The sequence below is a fragment of the Leopardus geoffroyi genome, chromosome D3, assembly GCF_018350155.1.
Source record: "Leopardus geoffroyi isolate Oge1 chromosome D3, O.geoffroyi_Oge1_pat1.0, whole genome shotgun sequence".
Classification (NCBI taxonomy): Eukaryota; Metazoa; Chordata; class Mammalia; order Carnivora; family Felidae; genus Leopardus; species Leopardus geoffroyi.
Window position 1 is genome coordinate 79,573,262 of NC_059339.1, and position 26,109 is coordinate 79,599,370.

At 44.5% G+C, this 26,109-nt stretch overlaps 1 protein-coding gene and 1 long non-coding RNA gene across 8 annotated transcripts in view; one reads left to right on the plus strand and one right to left on the minus strand.

Annotated features, from left to right (window-relative positions):
* The first annotated feature begins 874 nt into the window (after positions 1-874).
* Positions 875-4,980, plus strand: LOC123587527. 2 transcript variants are annotated; one of them, XR_006707348.1, is made up of 3 exons: positions 875-1,074; positions 4,388-4,530; positions 4,678-4,980. It is a non-coding gene; the product is annotated as an uncharacterized LOC123587527 (long non-coding RNA). The 2 variants fall into 2 exon arrangements; XR_006707347.1 differs by lacking the exon at positions 875-1,074 and adding an exon at positions 3,342-3,359.
* Positions 4,981-13,280: 8,300 nt separating this feature from the next.
* RNF152 (ring finger protein 152) overlaps positions 13,281-26,109 on the minus strand; it is an 80,247-nt gene continuing 67,418 nt past the window's right edge. For all 6 annotated transcript variants that reach the window (XM_045459416.1, XM_045459420.1, XM_045459422.1 and 3 more), the window contains one exon: positions 13,281-21,048. In XM_045459416.1, the coding sequence (XP_045315372.1) occupies positions 20,290-20,901 (612 nt within the window). In that variant the 5' untranslated portion in view covers positions 20,902-21,048 and the 3' untranslated portion in view covers positions 13,281-20,289. The remainder of the gene's footprint in view (positions 21,049-26,109) is intronic.

Genomic DNA, 26,109 nt, shown 5'->3' on the forward strand with positions numbered 1-26,109 from the left:
CAAAAACCACCTACGTGTGCACCATTCAAAGCTTTAATTCTCTCTCGAAAAGAAAGGATCCTGATTATCCAAATCTATGGTTTTCAGACCGCCTGGATTTGAATTTTGACAACACCATCAACTATTGTATGATTCTAGCAATGCTGCTTAACCTTTCCGTGCCCTAGAGTTCTCACACAAAAAGCCTGGAGAATAATAATTCGTATGTATGCTAATATCCCATGTGATATACAACACAGTAGGAGCCATTCATTCGCAGCAGTTTTAGTCATTTAAACGTTTTGGAAACTTAACTTGGGGCTGATTTTATATCTGTGCGTGCGTATTCTAAATAATGTCTTTAAATAAGTTCTTGTGGCCTACGGGTTAACCGGGGGCTGCTCAGGGACCCGGGACTATCAGAAGATAAAGCTGCCACAGAGCCCTTGCACGGCTCCCTGTTCGGGTCCCATTCACGGCGGTCATAGTGAAGTTTGGGGCTAGAGGACACCTGACATGACAGAATCACAGAGACAACTCTCAGCAGGGAAGCTGACAGAAATATCTTAAAGGAAAGAAGGAAAAGAGAGAAGAAGGAACAGGGCAGGCGTAGATGGCAAGGAGGGATCTAAGCCACTGAACAAGGCCATTCAGCGTAGGGGCAGAAATTCTGACATGCCACTCATGAGCCTCAAGAGCGTCAACTTTGTCGATAGCCAAGCACTGTTCGAGAAGTACAGGTGCGAGAAAAGATACAAGTGAGAAGGCTCTCTACAGATCCCTTATACACAGGAACTAAGTTAGGCCCCTCCCCACAGGCCGGTCACAGGCCAGTAGGAGACAGAGGTATGTAAGCCAACGAGTTCCATGATAGTGCCTTTCACAAGAGGAAAGGTACGTAAGATACCAGGTATCACAGAGGAGGGACGGATGAACCCTCTCTCGGAGGGTCAGAAAAGCTCCCCGGCCTATACGACATCAAGGCTAGACTATTGAGAAGTTCCCAGTCACACCGGGAAGGGAAAGAGAGACACGGTACAGACAATTGCATTCAGGGGACATTTAAAATCCTTCAACGCTGCTGGAGTTGGAGAGGTAGGTGCGGGGAGGAGTGAGGACCCCTGCGTGTGATGCTAAGGTTTGGGGACCCTGGTCTTATTGATGGGACCAAGCCAGTAAAGGGTTTAACCAGGAGAGGGGCGTGCTCAGAGATCTGTGGTTTTCGAAAGCTCACACTAGCATTGGTGAAGAGTATACGAAGTGGGTAGTAGGGGGTGCCTGGCTGGCTCAGTCAGATAAGCGTCTGAAGCTTGACCTTGGCCCAAGTCCTGATCTCATGGTTCATGAGATCGAGCCTTGGTTCAGGCTCTGTGCTGACCGTGGGGAGCCTACTTGGGATTCTCTCTCTCTGCCTCTTCCCTGCTCATGTGTGTGCGCTCTCTCTCTCTCTCTCTCTTTCTCTCTCTCTCTCTCTCTAAATAAATAAACTTAAACAAACTATTCAAGTGGGTGGTAGAGATAAAGCAGAGAAGGCAGGGACATTAGCCAAGAATCTACCGGAATCTCGATGAGCTTTAAAACCAGGGCAGGGGCGCCTGGGTGGCTCAGTCGGTTGAGCGTCCGACTTCAGCTCAGGTCACGATCTCACGGTCTGTGAGTTCGAGCCCCGCGTCGGGCTCTGGGCTGATGGCTCAGAGCCTGGAGCCTGCTTCTGATTCTGTGTCTCCCTCTCTCTCTGCCCCTCCCCCGTTCATGCTCTGTCTCTCTTTGTCTCAAAAATAAATAAATGTTAAAAAAAATAAAACCAGGGCAGTGGCCATAAGAATGTCAAAGAAAAATAAACAAATCCTATGCTTCATTTTTTTTAGTCTATTTTTTAAGATTTTATTTTTCTAAGTAATCTCTACACCCAGTGTGGGACTTGAACTCATGACCCTGAGATCAAGAGTCGCCCTTTCTACCGACTGGGCCAGCCAGGTGCACCTATGTTTTTAGTCTATAGCCACTGCTTTAACAGGTATTTAATGAGCATTTACTGTTAACTGAAGCATTTCATTAATACATGTTATATTTTTCATATTTTTGAAGCATCTTCACAAGTGTGAGCCCTAGAGTATCTGTGCAAGGTGCTAGGTTTTACCATCCTCGTTTTACAAACGCAGAGACTGAGGTCCAGAGAGGTGAATTCATTTTTCCCAAGGCTACACAGAGAACTAGCTGTGAAGCCTGAGCTTACACCCAAACTTTACCCTGGACCAGGTGTCCCCCCTGCCCGCACCCCATGACGTCAACAGCTCAAAACAAACTCCCTATTTATGCATCCCCCCAAAATGAAAGTCAGTTTGACAACGGGTTATTGGTCAGGGGAACGGAAAATGTCAAAGAAAGCCAAAACTTTTAGTGAACTGTAGACTTCTTGGAGTCATTGATCTAGATACAAACGGCCCAGCAAAGGGGAAGGAATGCAGGGCTGTTTCTGGTTTGTTTTTTAAGTAGGTGGTGAGTCCACTTACCCATACACACAGCGCTGGCACAGTGAATCACAAGGATCTGTGGGGCACCTCACAGGGTGCCTTCGCCTCCTTCCCGCTGCCGGGGTAAAATCTGTACAATCTCTGCGTTAGATAGAAAGGCCGACGGGGCCGTGAAGATCCGTCTTGATCACTAAGAAGAACCGAAAAGCATTTGGTGACCCATTTAGGCTTAATTTGCTTTCAGGCTTCTCTACCATCTGTGGATGCTGGGAGGTGAGCCTTGTTTAGCTCATTAACACACACTGATTCTGTTTGGCGTCTCCATACGCCTGCGTCCCAAACATGAGTGAGTGCCTTCAAAAGGGCAAAGTCACATCTTCTACCTCTTGCTAAGTCTGTCATTTATTTGAGGCTCCCAGACCTATTTGTTGAAAACATTTTCCATTCAGAGTTAAATCCGGCTGGTTCCACCGCTGTATTTATCTGACTGGGTCTGCGTTTTATTGCTGTAAAAAGAGATTAGTCCTGCTGTAATAATTTTTTTCCATTTAGAGAGCACTTTGGGCTGAGTGGCACATTCAAAACCACAAGGTTTTGAAGCTGCTTCTTTAAAATCAGCCACTTTCTCTCATCAAAATCTGTAAAAATGACAAATAGCCTCTGGGCACGACCCCCACAATCACCTGGTAGGGAGAACAGCTTTTTTTTTTTTTTTTTTTTTTTGAGTTTACTATTTTGAGAGAGAGAGAGATCCGGGGAGGGGCAGAGAGATAGGGAGAGAGAGAATCCCAAGCAGGCTCTGAACTGTCAGTGCAGAGTCTGATGCAGGGCTCGAACCCACAAGCTGCGAGATCATGACCTGAGCCGAAGTCAAGGGTCAGACGCTTAACCAACTGAGCCACCCAGGTGCCCCAGGAGAACAGCTTTAAAGAAGACTATGTTGGCAATCTTTTCCTGAACCCCCGTGGGAGAGGTTGCCCACATCTCAAGTTTAGACCCAAATTAGGGTCAAACAAATTAGTGGGAAAAGATTGGCGAGAGAAAAGGCAGAAATCTCCTTAGAATTTGTCAAGGAAAGTGATTTTCTTTTTTTTTTTTTTTTTAATTTTTTTTTAACGTTTTATTTATTTATTTATTTTTTATTTTTATTTTTTTCAACGTTTATTTATTTTTTTTGGGACAGAGAGAGACAGAGCATGAACGGGGGAGGGGCAGAGAGAGAGGGAGACACAGAATTGAAAGCAGGCTCCAGGCTCTGAGCCATCAGCCCAGAGCCCGACACGGGGCTCGAACTCACGGACCGCGAGATCGTGACCTGAGCCCAAGTCGGCCGCCCAACCGACTGAGCCACCCAGGCGCCCCGATTTTCTTTTTTTTTAAAAACGTTTATTTTTGAGAGAGAGCAGGGCTGGGGGGTGGCGGGGGGGCGGGTTGCGGGCAGGGAGAGGGAGACACAGAATCCGAAGCAGGCTCCAAGCTCTGAGTTGTCAGCACACAGCTCAATATGGGGCTCGAACCCATGAGCTGTGAGATCATGACCGGAGCCAAAGTCGGACGCTTAACCGACTGAGCCACCCAGGCGCCCCAAGAAAAGTGGCTTTCAAGTTTATTTCTTCCGATAGAATTCCTTTTACCAGACAGAAATATGGTTGGCACCTTCCCAGTCCTCCCCTTGCCCTCCACTGGCGTCCCCCAGGCCTCCCAGGAAACATTCTCTGAAAACCTCTACTGCAGGCCAGCTTCCTCCTTTTTTAGATAAGGAAACAGAAGCCTGGAAAGACGAGGTGACCTGCTCAAAGGCTGACAGCAAATGACAGGGACAGTGTGGCGTCCAATGGGTCTCCTCAGCTGAGGAGAGAATTAACGGGAGCAGCCAAAACAACATTCTGGTTCCTCTTTGATCATGTCGCTGTTTGTGCTTTTCTCCTGAGCAGGACTTAAGAGATCTTCAGTTTGGGTTCCTGACCTCCCCTCAAGTGAGGACCGGTATCTCTGATTTTTTCTGCTTGAACCTGGGTTGAAACTACATGACCTTTTGAGAACGTGCAGAATCCTCTGCCCCAGAATCCTCCCCTTCGTGAGTTGCAAAATAGACCTCCAGGGGACAGAGCCCGGGGCCTTTGCACAATGGTTGCGGAGGTCGGGGGGAGGCCCACCCCCTGCCTCTGGGTCCCACTCATTGCCCTGCTGGGGGCTCCTCTCTGGCTGCCCCACCTCCACCCAGGGACCTCGCTGTGCTTGTTGTGTATGTCAAAAAACGGGCAAGCAACGTGCACATAAAATGTCAAGATCCAAGAAAACTGCAAGACCAACCTGCTTAACCAAGCATTTCTGGAAGGGAAGAGTCCTTTTGACTAATGCTTTCAGACGGTCTGCTCCCTGTCCGTTTATCACCAGTTCCTGTTTGCCAACCCCAAGCATATCATTTATATGTGCCCAGAATCCCTGGGTAATGGGCATGCTGTAAAAATAAATAGAATAAATAAATTAGTTCTTGAGCTTCTCGAATAAATCCGGTTGAATTAAACGCACCTAAAGTCACTCAGTCTTGAAGAGCAAAGTGAAGACCGTAATGAAACAGGCTTCTGGTTTGGGAAAAAGTGAGAACGGGGAAAAAACTGTGCTCAAAGGCGTGAAAAAATTTAAAAAACAAAGCAGTCTTATTTGCACAGTTAGTTATTGTTATTTTCTAGACGCTTTGTCTCTCAAGTGCCTTTTTCCATAGCCTCAATTCGCCTTACATTTCTAGACCCTTCCACTGAAATTTGAATGCAGGTCTTTTTAAAAAAATTTTTTAATGTTTATTTATTTATTTTTGAGAGAAAGAGAGAGTGTGTGCACAAGCTGGGGAGGGGCACAGAGCGAGGGAGACACAGAATCCGAAGCAGGCTCCAGACTCTGAGCTGTCAGCACAGAGCCTGACGCGGGGCTCGAACCCACAAACTGTGAGATCATGCCCAGAGCCGAAGTCGGACGCTGAACCGACTGAGCCACCCAAGTGCCCCCGGGCAGGTCTTTTCAAATGTGGAGTCGGTGACAGTTATCTGACAGTTACTAGATCTGCCCAAAGAGAAGGCAAGATTGTTTATCTCAAAACTTACCCCTCCTAAAGGAAAGGAGAAAGTGGCCCAAATTTTCACATCCCTATTGTCTTGCCTAGTATGAGGTTTGTGTGCTTTGAAGAACAAAACTCAGCCTGGATGAGACCCGGGCTAGCAACTCGCTCGTCCACACGCGCATTCGTGCCTCAGCCCTTGGTGGAGCCCTCGCAACGTACCAGGCAGGCACTGCCCTGAGCCCTTGCTTTGCATCAAATGTTTTAACCCTCACAACGACCCTACAAATCATACACCGTTATTATCATTTCCATTGCAATACGAAAAAACTGCTAGTTTTAAATTTTTGCGGAGGTCACCTGATAGAATTGTTTTTAAAGGCAAAGAGCGAAACGTCACCCAAGATTTAAGACTCTTGTACAATGAAGGTAAATTATGTTTAAAGCAGACATTTGGCATCTACGCCTATAAAAGTTTATATATTCAAGTTGGCCTAACTTGCATTTTTTTTTTTTTTTTAGCTCTTCCCACCGGAAAGATAAGGTATCACCTTATAATTCAGATTGTTTTCCACCTGAGCACACGCGGTGTGTGGAGACCCGCCCCACGAGTGTTGGCGGAACCGACGTGCGTGTGGCTCTCACCTTCGATCCCACTGTTCGATCCCGTACTCGCTACTCTCACACACACTCACCGATGCACACTCGTGCTCCCACATGCTCAGGCTCCCGTATATACACGCACAGTCATAGTCACACCCAGGCTCTCACACACTGATGCACACTCGTGCTCACGTTCACACAGCTGTGCTCCTGCTCAGATACTTACCCGCATTCACACTCAAACTCACACCCATGCTCTCACACGCTGGTGCACACGCGTGCTCACATGCGCTCGCACTCCCATCCCTCCCCACACTTAAACTCACACTCACACTCGGGCTCTCACACACTGATGCAGACTCATGCTGACACATGCTCACTCTCACACCCTTACCCACACTCACACTCATACTCACACCCGTGTTCTCACACACTGATGCGCACTCGTGCTCACGTTCACACAGCTGTGCTCCTGCTCAGATACTTACCCGCATTCACACTCAAACTCACACCCACACTCATACACTCTCACTGATGCACACTCGTGCTCACACTCACACACTTGCCCACACGCACAGTCATACTCACACCCAGGCTCTCACACGCTGGTGCACACTCGTTTTCACACTCACATACTTACACTCACACGCACACAGTCACCCTCACACACAACTGCCCCCTCTCCTCCCAGAGCTGGGCCCGGGATGAGGTGAGGGAGGCCTCCGGGAGTGAGCGCCTGCTCCGATGTTCCACGCCGGCTGCCTCTCGTGCCCGTCGCTCCCTCATCCAGACCCTCCCCCTCCCTCCTAAGACACACACCACACACCGTCGTTCAGTACAACAAAACAGAGCGCGGTCGTGTGCCCCAGGTAGGCCACGGGGAAACGCAACATCTGTAGGCGGCCGAGTGAGAGGGCTGGTATAGACCTGACATCAGTGAGTTCTGATGAACAAATGAAGTCACCAAGGCATTCAGCCTTGGGCACGAACAGTTTAAGGAAGAGGAAATGACTTTATTGCAGGAAGACAGCTGAACAGGAACAGCTCATTAAAACGGGCTTGATGGGCAGGAAAGAGAAAGCAAACTCTTCCCCTCAGCAGTGGCAAGAATCTAAGTGTGGAAAGTGATGAGATCGGCAAAGAAGAGAATCCCAACCACCCGGGTATTCCAAAACTGCCAGCGCATCTGAAGCCTGCTGGCGCCGTTATTCCAGCAGACAGGCTGACTCATATCCTCATTCATTCAGCAAATACTCACTGAGCCTCGATCACTCCTCTGGGTGCTGGGGGTGCAGTGGTGAGTGCAAAGCACAGATAGGTCCCGGTCCATCAGGGGAAAATCCAGGCAGCATTAACATGAACCCCTCTGTCAGTAGTACTGTGTTCAAATTCTCTTATAGGAAGTCTTTCCCCATGTAACCCCAAATCCACTAAATCTGCTTCTCCAAAATTTACATATTCAGTCTCTCCTCTATTTTATTTTATTTTATTTTATTTTATTTTATTTTATTTTGAGAGAGAGAGAGAGAGAGCACCCAAGCATGGGAGAGGGGAAGAGGGAGGGGGGAGAGAGAGAATCTCAAGCAGGCTCCACACTCAGCACAGAGCCCAATGTGGGGTTCAATCCCACGACCCTAGGATCATGTCCTGAGCCGAAATCAAGAGCCAGATGCCCAACCAACTGAGCCACCCAGAGCCCCATCTTCTTTTTTTTTAAAGCAAAACCCCGTTTTTCAGAACTGTATAAACTGAAGTCATTCTGAAATTAATAATGGTTTGTATAAAAATAAGTCACCAAATCTCTTTGGAAAAGGCTGGAGGAGCTCGGCTGAAATTTGAGGAAGTGCAAACTTTCTACTTTGGAATGAATGTTACCTTTACGATGGCTGGGGAATGAGGCAGACTAGCATGGGTAAACTAGGGACCATTTCTTGGTTGCCTGACGTACAGCCAGAAACGAGATGTGATTTGTCCTAAATGGGGTGGGGGATGTAATTTAACTGTGCAGTGGGGCCAATTGTGTTTAAAGTATATATAAACTGGGGTGCCTGGGTGGCTCAGTTGGTTAAGTGTCCAGCTCTTGGTTTTGGCTCAGGCCATGATCTCCCAGTTTGTGGGTTTGAGACCTGCATCGGGCTCTGCGCTGGCAATGTGGAGCCTGCTTAATTCTCTCTCTCTCCCTCTCTCTCTCTGCTCCTCCCCACTCTCTCTTAAAATAAATAAATAAACTTAAAAAAGTAAAGTATATATAAACTGATAGAAATTTATGGAAGCATAGATAGTCCTTATATTGCCTATATATTGAGTATATGGAAAGTAACTATTACAACTATTGATTTCATTCCATGAAATTTATATTTCTGCTAAAATGATTTCCTATGAAATGGGAAAACAATTTATTTTTAATTTATGTGTCGTGCATATCTTCGTAAACTCCTTTGTTTGTTTGTCTAGTCCTCTATGCAGCGGTTTTCAAAGTGTGGACCTCTGCCCACCAGGGCCAACAAATCTTCCTAATGGGTTGCCCTTGCCAATCTCAAAACTTTTTCTTAAGTGACTGCATGAAATCAACTCATTAATAACTGCCTACATATGTTCTGCCACATTTGGTATTTTTAAACCAAAATTAGTGCTTTTTAGATTTTAGAGAATTTAGGCATGGCTCTAATTTAGTATTTTACTAATATCGCAAGGCTCCAATTACATGTGTGCATATGCAAATGGTTGGATTCCTCCAATTTGGGGGTAGGATACATATGAATTATCAGGACTGCCTTGAATAATCGGATTTTAATTGCCACGCTTCTTGCTTCTTCACAGCAAATTATTGTTAGTTTTGTTCCTCATTATCAATTTGGTTTGTTGTGGGTTGTTTTTAACCCCATAGTATGTAGTACTGAATATTTATGAATTTTTAGGCTATAATTTTCCAAAATTACTCTGGTATGTATGCACTGTGTTCGAGTATGAATCATCCATTCTGTTATTACTAAAGCAGATGTATACATAGTTCCCCTCATAATTTACTGATATGGGAACATTTCATCAGTCATGTGTGCAGAACACGGAGTTTTAGCATGCAAATTACAATATAACATGAAAGTAAATCGAATAGAAGTATTGGGTTATTTTACATTTACATGGTATTGTTTTAAACAGCAAACATACAGGCTAATGGTTTAATCTTATTACATAAAAATTAAGCAGTGTGTGTGTGTGTGTGTAGCCATATTTTAACTCTCTAGAATAAGTCAAATTGTGAATCATTATTCAAGGTCAGTAGTCTCCAAACTGTGTTTTACCAGATGTTAATAGGTGTTCTGCAAATAATGGATTCTTTACTCACCTCAATTGGCAGAAAGTGATACGTATTATGTTTCCTTTTTCCAGATTTGCAAGGCCCTTTAGCATATTGTGATGATCAATTGTATGTGTCAACTGGGATAGGCCATGATGGCCAGATATTTGGTCAAACACCGGTCTGGATGTTACTGTGAAGGTATTTTTTAGATGAGATTAACAGTTAAATGGGCTTTGAGTAAAGCCCATTGTTCTCCATAGTGCGGGTGGGTCCATTCAATCAAAGATCTTGAGAGAAAAAAATACTGACCTCTGAGGAAGAGGGAATTCTGCCAGCAGACTTCTTTGGACTCAAGCTATAACATTAACCCTTCTCTAGGTCTGCAGCCTACTGGTTTACTCTGAAGATGCCAGCTTCTGTGATTTCATGAGCTAATTCCTTAAAATAACTCTTATAGATATGTATACAATATGATAGATTTATATAGATATATGTATATAAATACACACACACACACACACATAGAGAGAGAGAGAGAGAGTATACACACACATACACATACCCTATTGGTTCTGTTTCTCTAGAGAACATGCTACGTATGTTAAAGTCTCTGAAAAGTTCTGCAATTAAGAAAAAAAAAACTGTTTAACCCAGTATTATCCCAGTTTATTTAACCACAAAACATTTTTCACATAATACCTACAACTATCTCAAAATACAGCTTGGGAAATGCTTTTCTCAAGACATGATCTTAGATAGCGGTTGACCCATAGCCTATGTCAGCAAGATCAGACTCGACACCTATTTGGCTGAGAAACTAATAGCATAACTATTGGAACAAAAGACTCGACGTGTCCTTTTCTTCTGCACATGGCACGGGCGGATAACAACCACGTGTTCTGTGAGCACAGCGAGGTGAAATGTTCATTGTGGAGCGGGTCTCACATACAGTGATGTCTGATGAAAATAACTACCCGTGAAACAGACCCCATGGCTGTGCTTTTGTAAAACGTTCTTTTGTGGCTATTTCTGGGGATTGGAGAGTCATACTGAAATATCATCAATCGCCATGCAACACGGCATAAGGCAATGCACAGATGGCAGGGAGCCTGGCAAGAAAAGCCAACTCTGCCTCCATAAAAGGCATCATGCCTCCTCTGTCTCTTATTGTCCCTTCTTGAATGTGTTTTCACAAATGGTTCTCGCTGACCCCAATTTATCCTTCAGATCTCGTTCTAGAAGCCATTTCCTCCAGAAAGCCTTTTCTGACTAATGCCTTACCCTGAACCCACCAGATCAGCCTGACCTCTTCTCTATTATGTGCATTTAAACACCACATACCTCTGCAATGACCATAAATTGTATGTATGTATGTATGTATGTATGTATTTTTAAAATGTTTGTTTATTTTTGAGAGAGACAGAGACAGAATGCAGGTGGGTTAGGGGCAGGGAGAGAGGGAGACACAGAATCCAAAGCAGGCTCCGGGCTCAGAGTTGTCAGCACAGAGCCCGACATGGGACTGGAACCCATGAATTGCAAGATCATGACCTGAGCCGAAGTTGGACGCCTGACCGACTGAGCTACCCTGGCGCCCCAACAGTATTTATTTATTAATGCCTGTCTTCCCTACAGGACTGTGAGGTCCAAGAGGATGGGGCCATTTCCATCTCGTTCATCTTGGCAGCATCAGTGCCTGGCAAGCATCGGAAATGCCATGTGGAGGAATGAATGGCCCAAGGGGAGCTTCCTCCTCCCTATTTTCCCAAGTGATTACATATAAATGATCCTTTCTTTACAGCCCAACTGGTGTACTCTCCTCTACTCTGATCTATCTCTAAAGATCTTCACTTTTTCAACCTTTAAAAACCTCTGTGCCAAGAGTCTGTGAAATGTTCACATGCATTTCATATGAACATCGAGTGTTCCTATGCATGCATGCACGCACCATACACATACACACGCATGTGTGCACACACATGCACACCTCCACATTCACCTGCCCTTGCAAACAATAATAGAAGCATTCATTTATCGAGGCAAAATAGTGTGAAGAGGTGGGGAATGCAGGGAGCAGGAAGAGGAATGAGAGAGACTGAATTCAGTTGCAGCTACAGCGTTTTCTGGGTCAAGCATGGTGCAAAAGTTCAAATGTATAAAAAGAAAACCAGAGGCTCAGTCCGCTCCCAGGATCTCAGTCCCTTTGCCCCCAGCTCCCATCTACCCAGCTTGGTGCTATACTATGTACACGGAACATGGCTTTTTCTTCAAGAGTCATCATTGGAAATAAAAGCATTGAGAGAAACAAGGCACTGGCAGACAGACAGGCTTTCGTTTCAGGAAATCTGGCCGGATATTTGGAGGCGACACGTATGTAAGGACTGAAGGTGAGGGTGGCATATGCAGTGGACACCAGGCCTGGCTCCCATCACTTCCTGGCGTCCTCTACCATCCACTCCCGACCCCTCGCTGCTCATGCGCAGTGCCCCATTGTTGGGAGGGGCCAGAGTGGCAAAGACCTAGGAGTGGATACAGGATACCCCCCGCCACCCTGACCCTCGTCCAACCCTACACCCAGAGGCAGAAAACCTGTGCTTTCCGAACAGAGTCGCGTCTGAAGAGACTGCCAACGCGGGCATTCTCAGACAAGACATGCACGTGGGGCTCGCCTGTGATCCCCTCTCATTCACCCAGTTCCCACGAAGTCTCCAGAGAAGTCTCCAGATAAGGCTCTAGGCGCAATCAATCCAGTTCTGGAATGGAGGAGCGTAAGTTATTTAATAAATGCCTTACATGCCTTTCTGTCCCCTCCCAGTCGACTCCTTCTACAGCTGAAAGGAAAATTCAAGCATGAGAAAGCAGCCCTAACAATAAGGGAATCCCTCCCCTCCCCAACACACCCACCCACACCCACACCCACACACACACACGCACACACTCTAAGACCAGGGAAATCCATACCAGGAATTCTAAAATATGCTAAATAAATTTCTCATTTTCAAAAATCTGGACTCCCTAATACAAAGCTTGCTTTTTGAACCAAGAAATGGTATTGAATCACAGTAATCTCACACTTTTAAAACTATGGGGATTATGTTTGAATTGTCCAGAGAGAGCCTGGTCATGCTTATTCTAGCATGCATGCGTATCAGATCATTGATGACCCCTCAAGCAGGATTAGGCCACTTGCTAAACTAAATTGAAATTCATTCATGTGACCCAGAGTTACTGAAAGGATGCTTTTATCAAAAAAGGCTCTCCAGGGACACCTGGCTGGCTCAGTTGGTTAAGCATCCAACTCAGCTCAGGTCATGATCTCCAGGTTCATGAGATTGAGCCCCGTGTAGGGTTCTGCACTGACAGTGCAGGCCTGCTTGGGGTTCTCTCACTCCCACTCTCTCTGCCCTTCCCCCTCAAAAGAAATAAATATATATATTTTTAAAGGCTCTCCAAAACACTCTGTCCCACTGATGAAAACATATACTGAAAGATACCTCTCCAGACAGACCTCTCACTACACATGAGCCTGTGTGAAGTTGTTCTACACATAGTACAATAAGATGGTCCACCTGGGGTCGGACACACACAATGCCGTTTCTAAACAGTAGAAGAGAAAGGTAGGGCCACCAGAAGCCACGAAAACCCAAGTTGCAAAACCATGTTTGGGCTTGCTCATTACAAATGCGTTCTTTGGCTTCTCAGAGGAGCCACTTGAAGGTCACCTCCACTTAAAATTCTTGGCTTGGGAGCTTCTTGTTGCTTTATTACCTGAGTCTATTAAAATTCTTAGACTAGCTGATGATGAAAATTCTAGCCAATTTTTTTTTTTCTCCGTGGAGTGGGAAGAAAAAGGAAACAAACGCGTGAGTCTATTTGAAATCGTTTTATGAATTTTAATCATAGCAAATGTGTTTTAACAGTAGTCATAAAATCAACATTACCACATATACAAAGGACAAGACACCAGTTTGGCATACAAAAATACCATATATTAAAATGGGGTTCATTGGAAAACCTCAGGACTTGCTAAGACACCATCTACAACAGAGAGAGCAAGCAAGAGTGCTTTTAAGACATTCAGATTTATAAACAGCAGCTTGATATCCCCCTTCCAAAGTCAATTATTTGGCAACATTTGAACAATATTTTCTACACAGCCCAGCAGCTCATTTATCTGTAGGGCTATTTGGCCCTTTAAAAGAAAAGCTCCCAAAATAAATAATCCACATAACTGTAAATGAAACACGTCAAGGACTTGAGTTAGCCTCTGAGCAGCATTAATCTAGCCATTTGACTGGAGTACTAGTTATCCAGAGGGCCAGGGAACCCACCAGTGGAGCTGGAAGAAGGGCAGGAACCCCGTGCAGCAGCTGCATGGCTTACGTCGGAGAGTTCCTCTGCCCCGCGCTGAAACCAGCCTCCCCACCTGCAACCGTCAAGTGAGGCAAACAGGAACACGTGATGGTATAAAAACTATATATATAATAAATGACAACAACCAGGAGAAAAACCAAAATAGTCTCGAACGAGTCTTCCCAATAGTATCAACCTACTCAAGTCAGGATACATCCACAGGCACAGGCATGGCATTCCACTGTGAAGAGGCCATTGTGAGAGTTTGTCTGTAATGATTCAGCAACCACCTCTAAGAGCAAGCTCTCAAATTGACCGGCGTGTGGACAACCCAGGGGTCCTCCTTGGATCCGCTCATCAGCTGAGCCCATTCCCTAGATGTCTTCAACTTCAACACCCTGAACTGAATTCGGTAGGCCATTCTAGAATGACAAATTGTGCTTGGCTAAGTTATTCCTACTTGTCCTTGTGTTTTTTTCTTCAGCTGGTTTCTGCCATGATGGACCTTCAACTCCTTTATATTTGGTTTTGGACCCATAATCCCATTATAGACTTCCCTCCTTTTATGCAAGTATTTTCTCACCGTCTTGGGTAGATCTGCCTATCTATTGCTATAGATCCAAGATCACGTCCCCACTGCTCCCACACAGTGGGTGGGTTGTCTCTCAGCCAGAAACATCAGACCAGGACTTTTCTGAAGCACAGTGTAAGACAGCAGCCTGTTCTCCCACTGCTTAAATAGAGATGACACAGATTGAGGTTGATTCTTGTTTCCCTCATGGGGGCATCTGCCTCATCTATTTCCTCCTTCTCATAGCCCATGCTCCTTTACCACCAACACATTCAACTGTCTTACTTCTGGATTCTCAAAAAGCAAATGTCAAATTAAAAATCGAATGTTCCTTTGGAAAACTCTTGTTAGAATCACCCAGTAACTCACAGGAAGAACACAGAAAACTTCCACGTGAGCTATTAGCCCTACATCCTGTGGTGATGAATTTAGAGCAGTGTTCTAGAAGAACAGGGACAGCTATGAGAGCATCCCCAAAAAAACAAAGAAAATACATGCTGTCACAGACTTTGAGGGACTCCTCTGTACTTTGCCCCAAATATTACTGATTGTCCCTAAAAAGATCATAATATGAATAGTATCAAAAATCTTAGACTAGAATAATAAAGTCCAGCTAACGAAATGAGTGTTTTCAAGCACCACTACATCACAAGTGAGAGATACATAGTGGGATACCCCAGGCAGTGAATCCTGAAAAAAAAAAAGGAAAAAAAAGAAAAACCCATTGGCCCAACTGTGCAAGGAAACTTGTGCAGAGAAATCAGAGCCATGTTGCAAGAGTTCAGGAATAATGGTACTCCCCGCATGATGCTTGAGCAGAGCCAAAAAACAAGCCATTTGGAAGACAGAAATTAAATGCCCCACCTGTTTATGTTCTTCAGTCATCAATGGCTTTCCAATAAAGTGTATACAGTAGAACCCACCTCTTTGTATATTTGAAAAGTCTCATGGGTTTATTTCTATAGACATTCCCAAAGGTGGTTGGTTTGATATAATGTATGCAGCCTATAGCATGTGCTAAGAAATTAACACCTAAATTCAACATCATATAACCCACACGTGGGAAGACATGACTAATAACATTTTTACTTGATTTTTTAACTCTTATTACAGCTACATTGTGTGTGTATCTACATATATGTCTATACCTACATGTGCAGATATAGATATATATCTGTATACAGTGAATCAGGTCAGAAAAAAAAAATCAATGGCTTGAATTGCCACTTATTTTTTTTAGAAGTATTTCATGCTTAATAAAATTTAACTGATCTTCATTGCTTTTGAAATAGACTACTATTTTCAATAGTTACTGAATGATCTTGATCACTTAATTCTTTGGAGCTTCTGTTTTGGTAAGGGTTACCTTGTAAGTGATATTTTACTGGTAACGATGGAAATGGCAAGGAACGGTCTTTCCTTCCAGGTCCAGGACAACAGATCAACTGACTGGTGACTTCTTGTGTGGAAAGAAAACCCTGATTGGCTGGCAGCAGTATTCTTCTCAGATAAGATAGAAATTCAAACCTTTTCGATATCACTCCTCATACCAATAGCCTTCAGACCTCTAAGTTCCTCTTAAGCCTAAAGAAAAACTACCATTTTGGCAAAAAACCAAGCTAAAAAGAACAGTCATGCCCACAGATGAGTTCTAGGGGAAAAAAAAATTCACCGGTTCTGCCCAGTCGAAACAAATGCGATGTTTATGAAATCTAGACTGGAATAAATTCCATACTATCAGGAAGAGTCTCATCTTTCTATGAAAATGTATTTCCAACGGAATTTTCTGCTTTCCTCTACTCACTTAAAAAGCAGTTTTAGTCATTTTAATAACCCTCAAGTCTTTAAATTCCATGGGCAATGTTTTTTAATGTAAAAAATAAAAGTCTTTGAGCAAGGCTGCAAATTTTTAATTTGTCCAGTGATAACTGAAAGGAAAAACCAAAGAGACTATAAAACAGTGTCAAATCTCATTTTAAAATCATACCTATGTTTTAGTCTGGCACCTGAAAAAGGATGCCCACATATGCCACACCAAATACAACGACAAGCTGGCAGACTTCAAGGGCAAACGAAAACCCTCTATGAACACTGCAAAACGTGCTTGCTCTTACATTTCACACCTTACTAATGCAGTGAGAAGTTTGAGTAAGATGATAGAAGTGAAGAGGAATTTCATTTGACTTTTTTTTTTTTTATCTGTAACATTTACTTTTTGGACATAAGACCCTAAACACAGTTTCACAGTACAAGTCATGCATAGCTTGCAAGTCAAACATTTTACAGCTACTGTCTAACTACTATTTGGGGACGACAGATTCACATGCAGCTAATGATCCCAGAAAAGGGGCTTCATAAAGCACTCTTTAAGCTTCGCTGATCGTTCTTTGGCCCAACGTACGTAAGTAACAACCCCTAAGGGCGATCAGTACATTTTTATTGTCATACTTGAGATCATATACTTTTTAAGCCCAGAAAGGAATTTTTCAACCAACTGCATGTTACTAAACCACAAACTGTCTTCTTGGCCTTACTCTGTTACTCTATTAACACTCTGATGCTAGATCCCAGGGCACACCCCTCCAGAACTGCACTGTCCACTATGGTAGCCACCAGCCATATGTGAGTGACTATGTTTAAATAACTTAAAATTAAATAAAATGCAAAAGCCAGCTCCTCAGTTGTACTCCCCCCATTCTAACTGCCCACTAGCCAATGTGGCTAGTGGCTACTATCTTGGACAGCAGAGGTTATAAACCATTTCCATCATCAGAGAAAGTTCTATTGAACAGACTAGATCTCAAAGGCTGCACCAGCATACGGTTTAACCTTCAAGGGACCTACTCTTAAGTCATGCGCAAGATTAAACTTAATTATATTCTTAAAGAAAATACCTTTTAGCTTTCTAATCATAAACTATGACCAGAACTGAGAACTAATTTGCCTTTTCATCACAACTTATGCCCCGGGTCACTACACAAAAATTTTCCAAAGACAATGCTGTTTTGATAGCATACTTGGCTCTATTTAACATATTAAGCATTCTCTTGCTTATGTCAAGATCATTAATAAAGATGAAAATTCATGCTTCTTAAGGTTTACTATTTACACAACACTCATTGTCCTTTATATAAGAAGGGGGAGGGGAACCAATGGTTTGCAATTTCGAAACTTCAAATCGCATTGTTTTTATTAAATGTCTATACTCTTCCTTCAATCAACCCTCCTGTCATTTTCCAGAGAGGTAGATGCTAACTAAAATGAATATATATATTAAAAAAAAAAAAAACCCTAAAGCAATAGCTGAGTTAGTAAAATGTATTCGTCCACCCTCAAAAAGATCATAGCCCAACAGAGATGTCAACTGGCCTAGGCAGGAGCAAGAGAGAACTACAGTGCAAAGTTCTCGACTCCCCTTTGCTGCAGAATTCCAAGCTGCCACGTGCCTCTGTGGGCCTCAACGGACTCATGTACAAAATGAAGCTAGCAGAGGCTGCTTTCAGCTCCAACTTTCTGTGCTTTCGGTTGTGACTTTTTCATTGATGTGCAACTGTGACTTCTGGTTGATTGTGTCACTGGACTTTTGTCACAGGGGGCAGATGAGTTGTTAGTGTCGTGGGTAAATGTCAGAAGAGGCCAGAGCAGTGGGATGTCAACCATCATGAAAACATCAAGTCTAGGAAAACTTTATCTGCAGGCTGAGATATGACACACACACATACACACACACACACACACACACACGCACGTGTGTGCACAAATGCGCACCTTAACGAGCAGTGCATGAATAACTGCAGGCAGAATCCATTTAAACAGGATTTCTCATGTCAGTAAGTCTCACACAAAAAATTCTGGTTTAGGTGTTCTTGCTACCTTAAACTGTAAAGTCAAGAATCTATCACAGAGCCGATTAATTTTGCACTGCTTCACTGCAGCTCTAGCATGGGATTGTTTTTTAAGTTACGTGGACATTTTTATTCTACAGCTTTGCACTAAGAAACACAGGGCGCTGTATCATCACACACATTAGTGTCTATAAATAACCTACTTAACACGTAGAACTCTAGGACACGCTACACTACAGGGCCAGTCATTTCCTACTGTACGTAAACAGATGTAGATTATCATTCAAAAAATTAACTTAAATATGGCCTGGCTGAAAATTGCAAGGGTAAAAGCCCATTTGAAATGTAGCATTCTTAATGCGACATTTTGGTGTGTTTTTTCTTTCTTTCTTTCTTTTTTTTTTTTCCTCCAAGAGGAATAGAAATTAGGTCAGACATGCATTATGGCAGCCTGGAAGAGTTTGAGAAATTGACACTAACCCAACAGTATATTATGTTACGTAATAGAGGATAGTATTTAGCTAATATGATACCTAAATTATTAATACCAAATAAATCCTAGATTATTTGTTGTATAATGCCCAATAGCTTACACAATAAAATGGCATTTTAACCTAATTTCTACTCTGAGCTTCCAAATACACTTGCTTTATGAATTCCATAAAAGAAATTAGAAGACAATTGTCAAACTCATAGTGATTTCTGAACGCACACACATCCAGGTACAGGAATTTACCCTTTGATGCCAGTAGATCTTTCTTTATGAGCATCTATAGACTTACTACACACTGAAAAATATTTGAGAACTTCTGATGGAACTGGTCCACTGAAATTGGCAATGTGAGTTGTTAGTTTACCTTGTCACTTTTCTCAATAACAACATATGTTGAAATACAAGAGATCTTCTCACTTACACCAACAAGAGGACACCGGAATTCTAAGTGGTTTAGCTCTCATGGAATAGTATCTTTCAAAAAGTAATCATGGGCTGTCTGTTAAAATGCCAGTCTAGGTTTGGCATCGATGGACAACACTCCTATCTATTACGATACCTCCAGATCGGGAGAAGAGACAGAAACTCTTCTGTTACTCTCCATTCGTGCCTCACAGGATACAGGACTTGAATGCATAGAAGAGGAGCAAATGTTGGAAGTGACATGCGAGCGACACCTCACTGTGTGGGTCCCGGTGCTCAAGAGGGGGCCACCGTTTCAGACCCTGGACTCAGGCCCACAAAGTCTTACTCCCGGGATTCTTCTGAAAAGATTCAAAACCTGAGGTAAATCAAATGACACACACACGCACACACACAAATACGCAATATTTACATTTAAAATCCTTATTTCGTGAGATGGCTTGAGAAAAATTGGCATACAGGGTTCCTGTGGGATTAGGCATTTCTCATGATTACTCAGTTTATTGCTCCCCTGTTGGGCTTTCCGTTTAATAAACACATAGCGAGCTCTAATTACAAGGGAAGAAAACTGAAGGTACGTAACAAAACACAACACGCTGGAAACACTTGTTCAGACATTTTCTTCGGAAAACGACTGTCCACTTCACTTACTTTAATGTGGGTGCCGTTCAAAAAGTATAAAAAGCCTTAGCAACGGAAGGAAGGCTGGGTTTCCGTTAAAAAGGGGAAAGAAACCGGCGCTGCATGTTGCCGCTGAAGTTTTACATGGATTCTCAGGTTTAATTCTACTGTATACATAGCATCTTGGTTTTAATCTACCACATTTAGAGAAGATCACATTGTATGCACTTGCACGGCTTAACGTCTAAGCAGAATACGTCTGTCTATCTCGTAACATGATTTTGAAAAATCATAAACTACAGTCCATTTAATAAATGATTATGAGGATGCATGCAATCGTCTTCGAAGCTGTTGCCGCCAACGCTCAGAATGATTTGCCCGGCGTGTCGTTGAGACCTCGCCTCTACCCTCCGTGTCTGTCTGCGGTTCATCAAGCGGCAGGCCCGGAGGCCAGCGCTCGGCACCAAACGAGCAGCGTCGTCCCCCCATCTCCTCACTGCGACCCCATCACCAACACCTGCTCAACCCCCAGTTGGCACCCACGAGAGACTTCCTTCCCTTGCAGCCCCGTTCAGCCACAGGATATCACAGTGAAGCGCTTAGAGATGCAAGACATGTTGTGCAGCACGATGCCCAGAAGGAAGACGAGGACGCAGGCCACCAGGATCACAGTGCACACCCCGGACCAGGTGGAGCTCTTCACCACGCCCCGCCGGTCCGGCTCCTCCTCCGCCGCCTCCTGGGGAGCCCCGCCTTGCAGGGGCTGCTGTTCTGCCGGGATGGTCACCACGGTGACGGACTTCTGCTGGCTCCCGGGCAGCAGGCGGCAGCCCATGTCTCCGGGCAGCAGCGCTCGCTCCTTGGCGATGGGCAGGGGCAGCATGTAGCACCCATTGCTGGGAAGTTTGATGAAGACCGGGGTGTGCTCGGACGCGTGCGGGATGGCGATGACCGCGAGGACCTCGGGGTCGTCGGGCAGCTGCGACACGGAGAAGCCCGGGGGCAGCTTGGTGATGCCCCGGCACCAGGGGCACCTCACGTCCTTCTGGCTCGTCCTCATCTGCTGGAGGCACACCGAGCAGCAGGTGTGTTTGCAATCCAGCAACTTGGGCCTTCGCCGGGGGCTGTAGTAATTGAAACAGATCTGACATTCCAGCAAGGAATCTTGGGAGAGCGTCTCCATGGTGGGCTGGGCGCGGGAAGGCCAAGGCCAAGGGGAAGGAGCGTGTTCTCAGAGTCCAGAACCCCCACGCCTTCCTTGTCGTCTTGCCAAAGTCGTGAGGAGATCAGGTAGCTCACGGGCACAGGGCATGCTCAGGCGTGTTCATTTCTGGAGGAAACAAACAAACAAAATGCACAAAAGTTAATGACTTCAAACAAGCCGAGATGGTCAGCACATCTGATGGACTTGTGCACCACCGTTCAGAGGTTTTGACGCTGGGTCAAAAGTGTAAAAATTTCCCACTCATGAGGCTGCGGGATTCCCGCTTGTAACGTCCCATGGAAGGTAAATGAGTTGTCTGGGTGGCTTCTTACGGTAAATCCTTGGCTCATTTCTAAAGGGAACACCTTGATGGCCGTGGATGCTGCCCCATATGTTTGATAAAGGGGGAGTCTTGATGCTGTTCTGTGTATTTCGGTGGACCCTGGGTTGTTCTTCTAAAATACACTGGAGAAATTCTCCTGTTTTTGGTAAGTTTCTAGCATTTCCTAAAAGTCACGGTCTTTCCTTAGACCCTCTGGTCTTCTTTTCCTGACACTACTTACCCTACTGTAAGTATCCATTGCTAGATTCAGGCAACTTCCCAAACCTAGGGACTCCGTGTAACTAGCTCGCTCATTTTATACAGGCTAGAACTATTCCTCTCTTATAGGAAATTAAAACGATGCCTCCAAAAAGCAGCACACACAGGCATCTGTTATTTTTTTCCCACCAAATCATTGAAACAAAGTAATTATTTCATCTGGTTTTAAAGGAGACAAAAACAGAACAAAACCCCAAACCCACGGCAACAAAAACCAGCAGTAGCATCGCACCTTCAGGCAGCCGCATCACAAACGTACATAAAGACCACTTGTATCTTTCAGTCAATTCTAATTTCATTACTGTTTAGGCTTGCATCTGGCAACGGGACCCCAAGCAAATACTATTAACTCGCCAGTCGTAACCAAGTATTAAGTAGTGAAAGGCTGTCAGAGAAGATGGTAGGCAGCCCCCCACCATAAAACAGTAACAGCAAAAACAGTGTTAGCCTCCTGGTCTCAAAAGGAGGCAGAGCAACTTAACCGGGGTTTGAAGAACCCGCTAGTGTGCCAGTGTTTCAACGAAGGCTGCCCAACCCTGTTTCCTGTTGAAAGCATCCAAATTACGCGTCTCTGGATGGAGTCACGGTGACTCCGGAAGGAACGACCCAACCACTATTGCAGAAATAACTGCTAGTCCAAGAACCCCACCTGCCCCCAGAGCCACGAGCTAATGACACGGAAAAGCTCCTGCACGTGCTTTTAAAAAGCAAACCTTTTTCTAACTTCCTTTGTGAAATTAAGAGGGTACTCCTTGCCAACAACATGATTGGTTAAAAATCAAAACTAAAAATGCAGAAAAAGCTGAAAGTAAAAAATAATCACTGGCAAAAATTCACAGTGACAGTCAAAAAGAGCGACGTATCGTAAAACATTTTAGCTGTAGTGAGAGTGCCTAAATGCAATTATTGAAAGTCAGATAGAGTAACGGCATTCAGGAAGTTCGTATCATAATCAACTGCGTCTTTATCCACTGATTCAAGAAATGTTTACTGAATAATGGAAATTTGCTAAGGGTAGGCCTTAAGTGTTGTCACCGGAAAAAAGATATATATTAGGTGATTGACAGGTTAATCAGTTAGATGGGGGTCTTTTCATAATGTGTATGTGTAGCAAATCACCACCATGCACACCTTAACAGTTTTGTCAATCATACCTCAATAGAGCTGAAAAAAGTAAAAAGTAAAGAAATAAATATCTATAGAGCATCTATCATGCACAAAGCACAATGCTAGTAGCTACTGTAGGATATAAGGATAAATCAGATCCAAATCCTACTCTTAAGCAATTTAAGGTTACGTATGAATAAAAACATGAATAGATTCCCTCTCCCACTCATTTATTCATTCAAATTATTGAACATCTAACACATGTGAAGCATTATGGTATTTGTCTTTGTCCCTTGTAACTAAGACCTTATCACTGCCCATAGGAGACTCCCAGCCTAGAGATGACCATTTATGTATGTAAACAGTTGTAATATAAATACAAAGTGATGCACGCCCTAGGGGAGCTGGAGGAATCAGGAACGGCTCAATGAAAAATCTGGGTTATAGAGAGGATATTTAGGCATGGAAAATCAGGGGACAGTTTATTTTCAGTGTGAGCAAAGGAAAGAGTGTGTGCAATTACAGAGTTATTTCTCAACCTGCAGCAACTGGCTAGAGGACTTTTTTCCTAATACTACAGTAACTTAAAAATGCCCACTCTGATTAGTCGGCAATCAAAAAGAACGAAATCTTGCCATTTGCAACTACGTGGATGGAACCAGAGGGTATTATGCTAAGCGAAATTAGTCAGAGAAAGACAAATATCATATGACTTCACTCGTATGAGGAATTTAAAATACAAAACAGATGAACACAAAGGAAGGGAAGCAAAAATAATATAAAAACAGGGAGCAGGACAAAACAAGAGACTCTTAAATATAGAGAACAAACAGAGGCTTGCTGGAGGGGTTGTGGGGGTGGGGGGAAGGGCTAAATGGGTGAGAGGCATTAAGGAATCTACTCCTGAAATCATTGTTGCACCATATGCTAACTACCTTGGATGCAAATTAAAAAATTAATTAGGGGCACCTGGGTGGCTCAGTCAGTTTGAGTGTCTGACTTCCGCTCAGGTCATAATCTCGCGGTCTGTGAGTTCGAGCTCCACGTCAGGCTCTGTGCTGACAGCTCAGAGCCTGGAGCCCGCTTCAGATTCTGTGTCTCTCCCTCTCTCTGCCCCTCCCATGCTAATGTTCTGTCTCTCTCTGTCTCTCAATAATAAGTAAATGTTAAAAAATATTTTTTAATTAATTAACTACTTAAAAAAAATCCCCACCCTGGGGTGCCTGGGTCTGTTAAATGTCCGACTTCGACTCAGGTCCTGATCTCCCAGTTGGTGGGTTTGAGCCCCATGTCAGGGTCTGCACTGACCGTGTGGAGCCTGCTTGGGATTCTATCTCCCTTTCTCTCTGCCCCTCCTCCACTGGCGCTCTCTAAATTTTTTTTAAAAAGCCCACTCTAAGAGTTTTATAGTTTTAGCTGTTATGTTTAGGTCTCAGATATAGATGCCTTTGAAAGAAACAAAATGCACACAGAACCTGCAAGCACCCTCCCACTGGCCCAGCTGGGGAGCACAGTCCTGCAGGCAGAGGAGAGGGGAGCGTGAGCACAGCCACGCTCAAACCACAGACTGTGGACAGCCTGGAGCACCAGACCAAGGATGTGGGACTTTGTAGCGGGCAGTGGGAAAACACCAGAGGGTTATGAGTCTGAGAGCGATTCATTAGGTAGTCATATTCAGGATAGATTGGAAAGACCTGCTGGGAAGCTATTATAACATTAGACAAGAGGTAATGAGTAGTTGAAGGAAACGGTGGCAATTAGGATGAAGAGATGAGAAGTGCCGAGTGGTTCTAGAGAAGCCGGTGGGGAGCTGGCCGCGTATGGCAATGCAGGGCTGTGGTGGGAGAAGTCACAAGTGAAGTCTGAGAGGAGGGTGGCATCCTTAAGAGAAACGGATCCCGAGAGAATGGCCATGAGTTCTGTTTGGGCCCTATTCCACTTGAGTGTGGGGAAGATATACGAAATAAATTATTCAGGAAGATATGAAAGAGTCAAAAATAAATAAATAAGTAAAGCTGAGGCGTGCCTGGGTGGGTGGCTCAGTCAGTTGAGCAGCCAACTCTTGATTTTGGCTCAGGTCCTGATCCCAGGATTGTGGGATCGAGCCCTGTGGTGGGCTCCGTGTGGAACGTGGAGCCTGCTTAAGATTCTCTCTGCCCTTCTCCTCCTTTCGCGTGCTCTAAGATAAAAAATAATAATCATAATCATAATCAAATCTTTTTTTAAAGGCTGAAAATGTGGGGCTGATATTGCAGACAAGGGTCAGGCTTAGACCTCAGAGACCCAGCTGATGGCCACAGAGAAGAACTGTCATCCAGAGACAACAGAACAGAACAGAGAGATACCCTTGGGGAACACATAGCTAAGTCTGATCAAAAGGAAGAATTGGGACAGAAGTAGAAGGAAACCCATCAACATATCCCAGCACGTATTGCCGGCAAAAAAGACATCTGAGCAGCACAAGGTTATGGAGAGGGAACCTTAGGCGTTGGCGACCGCAAAGGCATTAGTACTTTTGAGAGCGTTTTCAGGGCAGTATCAGGGGCATACTGGAGTCTGCAGGGTGCTAGTGTGTGAGTACTGGAGTCCCTTATGAGACGGTGTGAAGTGAGGGGGCAAGCTAGTAGCTTGGAAGGAGAGGAATCAAGAGACACTTTGCTTTGAGAACAGAGAGCACAGGAGGCAGGAGGACTCCAAGCCGGGCGGTCTGTGCTGCGCTGTCCAACACAGGGAACACCAGCCACAGGGGCAGGTGAAGGTAGTGTGTGGCGTCACAAAGGGGCACATCCACGGGCTGCTGCAGTGAGGGGTGAGGGATGCAAATCCCCACTATGTTAGCAGTTAGGGTAGAATCTGCTGATCTCATACACAAGGTACTGAATTTGTTTTTTCTTTGTGTGCACACGTGAGCAGGGGAGGGTCAAAGAGGGAGGGAGAGAACCCCAAGCAGGCTCCGTGCTGTCAGCGCAGAACGGGATGAGGGGCTCGAACTTACGAACCGTGAGATCATGACCTGAGCCGAAACCAAGAGCCAGATGCTTAACAGACAGGGCCACCCAGGCGTCCCGTGAATTTATTTTTTTTCTTAAAGAACAAAAACAAGACACAGGGTTTGCTGGTGAACTTTGACAAATGCTCTTATCACTTCTTACCGTTAAAGCCCACGGACAGAGCTAAGGTCACAGTATTACAGACCATAGGGAGATGTGAATGTGTGCGCATGCAAAGGACTGACGGCTTTGAGCTATGGTGACAGAAACGACAGCATCGGGGAGGGGTATGAGGAAAAGCTCAGACTCCTGCAATTTTGTGAATTTGGAGACAGCTTTGCTTAACCATGGCCTTTAGGACAACTACCTTCAATATACACGGAGCTGGAACAAAAAGGTTTTCCTGACACCAAAATGAAAACAGTGACCACCAATTTATTAACCTTCCTTCTTGCCAAATTATTTACCTTACTTCCATATAAAAACGTG